Source organism: Sitodiplosis mosellana, unplaced genomic scaffold (genome assembly GCF_009176505.1).
Source record: "Sitodiplosis mosellana isolate CC-2019 unplaced genomic scaffold, AAFC_SMos_1.0 Smas_scaffold_6191, whole genome shotgun sequence".
Taxonomy (NCBI): Eukaryota; Metazoa; Arthropoda; class Insecta; order Diptera; family Cecidomyiidae; genus Sitodiplosis; species Sitodiplosis mosellana.
In genome coordinates this window covers 4861792-4871235 of record NW_022601432.1, presented here as the reverse complement: position 1 = coordinate 4871235, position 9444 = coordinate 4861792, and the positions used below count along the sequence as shown (strand labels likewise).

Here is a 9444-nt window from a genome sequence, read left to right as displayed (position 1 = left end):
AGAGAGAGAGAGAGAGAGAGAGAGAGAGAGAGAGAGAGAGAGAGAGAGATGTCTGCTTCCGAAAAGTGTTGAATTTACATGCTTGTTTTGATAATAGGCAAGAAAAATGAATCGGTCTAATGAACACGAATTCCAAAGTGAATGCAATGTGATGGAAAAAAAGGTCCTCCATATTTTGTAGTTCAAAGAGAACGCCGAGATAAAACGGGAGACGGAGAAAGAGAGATGAACAGAGAGGGAGAGAGAAACCGAGCGAAAATAATAGAGAATAGCGTAGACAAAATACGAATCGAAGAAAATTTTTCTGTACATTCACCACAGAATACACGAGATAGAGTCAAATATAAACTATGAATATGCATAGCGTAAGGTTATAATTTGTATGGAAAATGGAACAGCAATCTCTCGCTCTTAAAATAACACGAGGGCAGAAAAAAGGGAAAACAATTCGATGAAAGTTAGAGGATATTGCACAGTATCTCGAAATATGTTTGAGTGTGAATAGCGCGCACAGCATGAACATCGTTGTTGATATGTATAGTATATATATATATATATATATATATATATCCATTTAGCATTGAAAATGCCCGTTGCTTTTTTTTCTTCTATCCCTATACAATCTGTTTCATTCTCTCTTTCACGCTTTCAATATCTCAGCGCCGTTCGCTCTCACCATTGGTGCCGACCAATATACAAACACACACATACAAACGGACGCAATGAACCCAAAATGTGCATAGAGCAGCAAATATACATTCAAAACAAATATTTTCATGCACCCTCAATGACATTTGCAAACAGCAAAGCATTCAATATCCCCCATTTCGAATGCACTCCACTTCGGTGTACACTCAAATGATGCTTGTTTCAAACCATATTGAAATGCATTCAGGGTGTTGAGAATGGCATCTTCATATTCTTGTTGTCCCTATACAAAATTCCGCGCGCATTTTTCATTCATTTGAAAGAAGAAAAAAACTCGTACACATACACACACCATCCGAACAAATCAAAAATCTTGGGTGTCAAATGCGACGCCGCATTTTCCGAGTGGCCTGCACACTCTGACTCATTTTTTATAACTTTTTAAATTAGATGAGTGCATGCAGAATATTATTCAGCTCACGATGAAACAAAAGGCTCGCATTTGAATGAGTGTTGCCGGAAATAGAGAAAGAGAGAGAAAGAGTATGAACGAGACCGATGATGGGAAAATGTGTATGCAGATGGATTTAAGCGAATGGCGCGTCATCAAATGCAGAAGTGAAAGAAAAGTTTAATGAACTCATTTTCATTCGCGAATAATGAATAAAATTGGGCGCAACATGACAGACAAAACACATTAAAATCAATTCAATTCGTTATCATGCCATCGATCCACTTCTCTCCGGCCAGCTCAAATAGAGAAAAAACCCAGCACACATTTCAGAAATTGGATAGAAAAAGTGATTCAATTGTGCATACTTTGAATTTTGTTATCTTAATATGCGTTGGTTTGCTATAATTGTTTTACTTTTTTTTATGTCTATAATTAATCATCAGTTTTGCTCATCAAAATGGAATTAGAACTCATTTCACGCTCGCAAAGTGCGCTTCTAATGTTATCTCTGGCAAATGAAAGAGCTTGTACCGCGCGCACACACATCACATAAAACAAACAAAATGGAACGAGAAAAGACATGAAAATATATGAGCATGATAAAAGAAACCATGTTTGAAATTCACCTTATCAGCGTCAGTATCACTGTTATCTGTCATTTTGGCTAGTCTTGCTGCTTCTTTGAATGGTTATGTCGCGAGCGTACACAATTCAACGATAAAATTTTCTGATGCTGTTGCTGTCGCTTTTTTTGCCGCTGTCGTTGCGGTCGTCGTAGTCGTCGTTGCCGTGGTCTCCGTTGTCAGTTTAAAATAAATCAACGCTTTAAATTCGTTCCAAATTTTTGGTGACTGTTGCTTCTGTTGTATCCTCTCTATCACTCTCTCTACTCGGCTACTATTGCTGCTGCTGCTGCTGATGTGTTTGCTTAGTTCCAGATAAGATGCGTTTAAGAACAGCCTTTGATTTTTGATGCGGTTGCCTCGCGTTGTTGCATGACATGTGATTCAATTGTCTTTTCAACACATTTCGTAACATTTTTTTATCTCTTTTACTTTCTATTTTTCTCGCTCTTTTCTTTCAAATTCACAAATGGTACCACCGTTGTTGAGCTTGTTTACGTTATAATTTAGGATGATTTCCAATGAAATGTGAATTGATTCATAGTTTTAAAAGTTTATCACTATTTGGATGCATGCACTTTGTATTTATTTTTATTTTTTTTTTCAAATGACGACACGAAAATGATGATTGAAACGTGTTACTTTGTACGCACAAATGCAACCAATGACTCGGAGACTATCCATATCGTTGTGCAACTCGCAAACGGGCAAATGCTCTCTAGAGCTCACCCATCATACTTTGGTATGTAATTGATTGGCATATTCATTGGCGTTCGTTCGACGTAAAATTGCATTGCAATATCCAATGATATTTCTCACACACGTCAACAGACACATACACACACACACAGAGAGAGAGAGAGAGAGAGAAAACGCGCACGGATCTCGCGGAATTGATGATGATGATAATAATGGTGATGCGCTGTTCGAATATTAAGAAAACGAAAACATACTCAATTGTTTTGCACAAACGATACCATGTACAAAAACATTATCACATCACACAAAAGCATCCTGCATCGATAAATGATTATTCGGGCATTTGTTTTGTTTATTTGATGCTGCTCCATTTGTTTCTTCTTCTTCTTCTTCTATTTTTTCGTCGCCGTTTTACGTTCACATATTTTTATATTGCTTTTAAACCGTAAAAAATGTTTCACTTGTTGTTGTTGATGGTGATGCTGATGCATTTCATTCTAACGCACTTGTATGACAAAACTATAGAACAGAAAAAAATGTCTGAAAAAATGGCAAACACACCACACTCACGCACCATCCGTTATTCAATATTCTCTTTTTTCTGCAAACTTGTGACGATTGGTGTTGGCGTTGGCCGCTTAGTTTTATTTTTCCTTCTTTTTTAATCTATCGCACCAACTAACCAACTAAATGAATTTTGAGAAAGTTGCCATGAAACCGAACAAATCTAACGAAATAAAAACACACCACGATAAACCAAATAGAATAGAGAGTTGCAAAATAAATTTAAAAAAAAAACAACTCGAAATCGCGAACAAATGTGAACACAATAACACAATAGAAATTGGCAGCAAAAACGCTCGTTTACAGCTACGAAAATTGACGACGAAACCGAGAGAAGAGATGAAACAGAGTATGGCCACAAATACACACGCTGCAAATGAATGTGTATGCACTGTACAGGAGAAACAGAAGAGAAGACGAAGAAGTCAACAGAAACAGAGAAAAACGACGACGATGACGATGACAACAACAACACACACACAAAAACACACGGCAGGCCGATATCACAAAAATTCGGTTTCTCTTGTATGCAAACGCTTTTTTCCTATTAAAAACACAGAGAGAACAATGACATCTACACTGGTGCTGAGGGTAAATCGAATAATTTATTCGAATTCACGCACATACGCGATGGATGGATGGATGGTTGGTTGAAACAAGTTGCAGGCTACACAGCACTCGGCCTGTGAGCGAATGAGTGAGCGAGTGAATGTGTATGGGTGCGCGCCACAGACACAACATTCGACGAGGATGTTTTTTTAGGGTGGCACTAAATGGCCATGGCAGACGAATGAAATTGCGAAAAATGATTTTGTGTTGGTTTTAACCAATTGTCTTGAGGATTTTGTTTTTGGATTGTTTTTCACATTTTTTTATCGACTTATTGGGGAAATGTCAAGTGCTGCTCTTCAGAATGTCCAGAAGAACTTCTTTTAAAGAAGGATCGAATAAAATTCGTGAACTTGTTCGCTAATCTCGTTATTTACCATTCCAGAGCATTAAATAATGATATTATATATTGCATTCACTTGATTACACCATATTAAGCATGTCACTTGGTTCAACATTGCCGTTTCGTCGAAGCACTCTAATGTTTGATCAAAGGCCATATATCCAGCAAACCATCCGTGTTTTTGCTTACAACATTTGAATGTGTCGAACAAATACGGACTATACTATATATTTCGTATACTTATTTGAACGGTCTATTTTTGTTGTCATACATCTAAGCATTTACACCAGCTAATCGGGCAGTACGCAAGTAACTGTCAATGGTTGTGTGAGTGTGAGCGCGAGCAAGTGACTGTAAAAGACAAGTAAAATACACACAGCGCGACCAGAATGCATACCAGAAATGAGTGAGTATGTATGTGTGTGTGTATGAGAGTGTATGAGCCGTATTTTAACCCACCTTCATGCTATTTACTGTCACACACCGCTATTCTCGTTGCGTTTCTATTCATTTGGTGTGTTAACCAGTTGTTTCGCACTGTGTTATCTCTCGCTCGTTTGCTGAAGTCGTTTTCTGTTTGAATTGTACGTTGTTGAGAGAGATAATAATTGTATTTTGATGTTTCCTACAAATGAACATTACACAGAAATTCAAAGAAGAAACGAATGAAACACAAAATGATAGAAAAGACGTATATCATTAAATGAAGGAAAAGTATTTCTATATGAATATGTGTACGGTAATGTTGTCGCAACCACACGGAAAATAGAGAATATTATTGACACAGAGGGAGAAAAAGGAAGAGGAAGAAGAAGAAGAAGAAGTCAAAGCAAAAGAAAGGGAAAAAATGATGAATGCTGCGCAAATCATCCTGTTGATTGCATGTGATGAAGGACAGCATGAACATGCTCCAATTCACTTCTATAGCAACATTTATCCTCCTGCTACGTTTTTTTTTCTTCTGCATTCTGTTTCTCTCTGACACTGTAATTCCTTTGACACTTGCTACAAAACACTGGTGATATGATTACTAAGCAGAGCCTCTCCTAAAGTGTTTATACAACAGACGAAGCAAAAATAGAATGAAAATTGCAATTTTTTCTACATAAACCGTTGTTGGCATTTCATTTCGGCTCTGTGTGTATGTATGATGCAATTGACACCCTTTTAGCGCGCTTATTAGTTGTCATGTGATTTTTGTCAACGCAAGCACAAACGCAAATGTAAACAAACATGAAGTTGTGCGCACAACACACGAATAGCCCGGGAGTTAACGCTTTTTTTTTCTTTAATTCTTCGCTTTCAGGACAATTATTACTATGCGAGCGTCATCAAAGCGCGCGTGCTAACAATGTTTACGTATGTAATCTCTTGCCTCCACTTAATTTGCATAATGAAAAGCTTTATTCTCACATCGCTTTCCATGTAAAATGATTGACACCATGTAAAATTTCCGTACAAAAACACAAAGAGAGAGAGAGCCCATTTTCGAACGGTGGAAAAAACAAACTACCATGAGCTGCTTGAATGATAAAACTGAAACTCATCAGAAGTGTAAACAAGTTTATGGAATTCAATCGAAATGCAGCCGGCGGTCATAGCAAATTACTTAACACCAACGAAAGAGAGAAAGAGACAAAGGTAGAGATAAAAAAACAGCAATCGTAGTGTTAATGTGATTTTAGCGCGTTTTTCTATGAATGTATTTTATTCGCAGTATGTGGGGTTTTTACACAAATAATAACGACATTAAAATCGATACGATTGGATGACAACAAAAACCAGATGATTCGGTCGGGCAAGGTTATCACTATATTGCAAATGTATGGAATTCCAGTTTTGGGTTTTTTTCTTCTCCCGTGCTGGCAATTTTCGCTCCTCTGCACACGCACATTCTTTGCTTTTCGTGTTTTAATGTAATGACCCAATCTCTAGTCGGAATTTCAACCTGTTTGTGAACACATCTTTTACATTTAGCTCATAGTTTTCAGTTTGTAAAATAACATTTTGCTTAGAATCATTGAAGAGGAAGCTTCCTGGAAATCTTATCCCATTTACAATGAATTTCTTCACAGTTTTCACATTATGTGGTGAGTCATTTCTGAAGTTTCTTGTTTTTAGTGTATTTAATTTTGTTGATCGCTTAAAATAATGTTTATTCATGTTTATAATAGTGACAATTGCCGTGGCATCAGCATGGCCACAAAGACAATTCGCCGGAAATCCATTTTTCCAAAATCAACCACAGCAAAACGGTCAATTCTTCCCAAATCAGGTAGGACTCCCAAATCAACCACAACAAAACGGTCAGTTCTTCCCAAATCAGGGAGGATTCCAAAATCCAAATCAAGGAGGTCAAGGGTTCCCCAATCAAGGTGGTTTCCAAAACCAAGGATTTCCTAATCAATTGGGTCAGAATCAAGGAAATTTCAATCAAGGTGGCTTCCAAAACCAAGGATCTTCCAATCAATTCGGTCAGAACCAAGGTCAATTCCGACCCAATCCAAACAATCCATTCCTACCACAGAACACGTCACCCAATCCCGATATAACCACCGTTGGAACGCAAGGAATTGTCGATCAGATCTTCGGTCGCCCAAATCAGAGCAGCAATCAACCGGGACAATTTACAAATCCAACACAAAACCAAGTGACTGCCACCACACCGGCTGCTGCTCCAGCACAGTCGCCGGCATTCTTAAGATGTACCCGTGAAGAATGCCTTACAACAAACGAATATAATCCAGTTTGTGGAAGTGATCAACAAGTTTACAGCAACATTCGCAAATTGGAATGTGCAAATCAATGTGGACGACGATTGAATCAAAACTGGCAAGGTAATTAGCACATGAATAAATTTGTTCAATCATAGCTGAACTAAGGTGTTTTCTTTTGTTCTGCAGAGGTTAGAGTGCTTCGATCAGGTGCATGCGCATCTGGACAACGAGTCTCTTAAATATGATGATTTTGTTTCCAACAAATCGAAATGGATTTAACCTGCCGTCTCTTCAATGGAATCACCGCATGGAACACAATTTTTTTTTATCTTATAATTTTATTGAACGAAACTTTTTGAGTATTCTAAACCGATTTAAAATAAGAATTGCATGGCCGTAAATGATGTGATAATATTGGGTATATGTGTTAATTTCCGGACTTTTTTCGAAGATGACGCAAATAATACAATATCATATCGGGTAATATTGTTGCTACCTGCATGTCAAAGTACTGTTGAAATACTATCTTTTCCAGTATGTCCCATTTTTTTGAATTCAAACATAAATAATTTTTTTTCACCCTGTAATGGTAGATCGACGAGTCTGTAAATCGACTTTCGCGGGAGCTGGTTTTTTCACACGAAAAAAAATGTGAAAAAAAGATTATTCTTGTATCGGGTTGGCACTGATTATGAAGAATAAACCCTTCTCGATAGACTCAAGCATTAGGAACCATATTTTGATCGCTTGCAATCGCTCCTTCGAAAATGGGTGATTTGCCATGAGGGTGGGGAAGATATAGGAGGTAAAATTATATCAAAATGATAGACTTGATCGTTCCCAACAATAACTAATCGGCGTATACCAATTACTTACAGCAGAATTGAAAAATTTATACAATGTAAGGAAAATCTGGTTTTCAAAGGCACAATTTTTCAATGACTTTTCACCGAAAAAGTCGAAAATTTCTAAGAAGCAGTTAAATTCGAATATCCGCTTTGCCCCCGCTGTATTCTCCAGACATTGCGCCTTCTGCCTACCAGTTGTTTCAGGCTATTCAAAAACATCTAAGTGGAAAACAGTTTGCTTTTTTTTCTTCAAAAACTCGAAAAATGGATCGATCTTCAAATATGGTCAAATGTACCGTTATTTTTTCGAAATGTTTTTTGTAAATTATCTGAAATATTCGGCGAAGTATTTGTCGCTTCCGATGGATAATACTTTAATTAATTTATACTTTTATTTTGTTATTAAATTAAATGAGTTTTTTTGTTTAAATAAAAAAGCCCGGAAATTAATGCATTGACCCAATATGTGCGTGGAAATGAAGCTTATATAAAAGTGGACCAGACATTCCGTTTGGCTGCATAATGAGCTGAGCTTTTTTCAAATAGCTGGCTGTTTGGTACATTTTGATTTTGTGACGAGCGTGTCATTCAAATTCATGTGGAATATTGAATTTGTGACACCTTTTTCAATCCTTTTCACGAATTTTTTTGTCATAAATTCAACATTCCACATGAATTTGCATGGCACGCTCGTCACAAAATCAAAATGTACCAAACGACCAGCTATTTGAAAATAGCTCAGCTCAATATGCAGCCAAACGGAATATCTGAAGTGGGCAAAGTCATCGCCGTTTTTGCGATACAATAATGAAAAGAATGATTAATATATAAGCGATCAAAATATTTGAATGCTAGCCAAAATTATTAATAAAATATTTGTCAAGAATTTGTGTTCTTCTTTCGCTATCGTTTGCACAGATTGCACTATGTGTTTACTCAAATCAATAGAACGTACATTGAACTCTTGGAATTGAATGGATTCACATACAGATTTACATTTTGCCGTAACACATTAATATTGTAACGAAGAGCCAAAGTAATGCTATTACAATTGTAATAACATTACAGGAAATTTTTGTTAACGTAATGCTACTACCTACTACATTTTTAATGCCGGTAAATCTGTAGATTCCAATCGGCTCTGTCTACGTTATGAAAAGGTATTCGCAGAAACAAAACAAGCTGCCTTACATTCGTACGGATAACTTTTCTACACTCCCACATACACCACAGGCCATAAGTTTGGATACCCCTATGAAACGTTTGTTTCTACGTTTTTTGAACATTTTCACTTGAAATTTAGTATTGGATATGAAAATATATCGAAATTCTGACCGAATGGATGATTTGGAAGATAACATTTGGCCGGCCTATGGCCATCTTTTGGCCTTTGAGCTGTGGGAGCCAAAATCGAAGTCTTAAACGGGCCATCGGATTAAAAAGTTATATACGCCATTGGAAAGGTCTTGAAAAGTAGATGTGATTTTTGGTATTAAACATCAAAATCGGCCGGCGTTTGGCCAAGATATGGCCGTTTGTAATTTTTGGCCGAAATCTTCAATCAGCCATATCTTGGCCAAAAGCTGGCCGATTTTGATGTTTAATACCAAAAACTATACGTACTCTCCGAGAACTTTCCAACGACGTATAGCATGTTGAAATTGGACAAGCGGTTTGAGATTTAAAAATTTTGGGCCAAATTCATTCATAGGGGTATCCAAACTTATGGCCTGTGGTGTATATAATTCTAAATTTAAATTAGATTCGCATTTCAATCAGACCTTAATGACAGGGTAATTTCAATTTTCCATTTTCTATACATTGTAACATAGCAAAAAATGTACCGTGTTTTTGCGTACAGTGTACAACGCATCTACCCTACGACCCTGAAATTATGCTAGATTTCGCAATTTTCAGAGCTCGAAAATCGAAAAAAAAA

General features: G+C 36.9%; 2 protein-coding genes across 2 annotated transcripts in view; one reads left to right on the top strand and one right to left on the bottom strand.

Moving 5' to 3' along the window:
* Window positions 1–3640, bottom strand: part of LOC129576535 (tight junction-associated protein 1-like) — a 6941-nt gene extending 3301 nt beyond the window's left edge. Inside the window, exon 1 of the mRNA XM_055461757.1 lies at window positions 1729–3640. Coding sequence (XP_055317732.1) covers window positions 1729–1761 — 33 coding nt within the window. The 5' untranslated portion in view covers window positions 1762–3640. The remainder of the gene's footprint in view (window positions 1–1728) is intronic.
* A 2219-nt stretch (window positions 3641–5859) lies between these two features.
* Window positions 5860–7968, top strand: LOC129576802 (ribosome-binding protein 1-like). Its single transcript, XM_055462517.1, has 3 exons — window positions 5860–6030; window positions 6115–6777; window positions 6844–7968. The coding sequence occupies exons 1-3, from the start codon at window positions 6000–6002 to the stop codon at window positions 6894–6896; spliced, it is 747 nt and encodes a 248-aa protein (XP_055318492.1). The 5' UTR covers window positions 5860–5999; the 3' UTR covers window positions 6897–7968.
* The last annotated feature ends 1476 nt before the right edge of the window (window positions 7969–9444 follow it).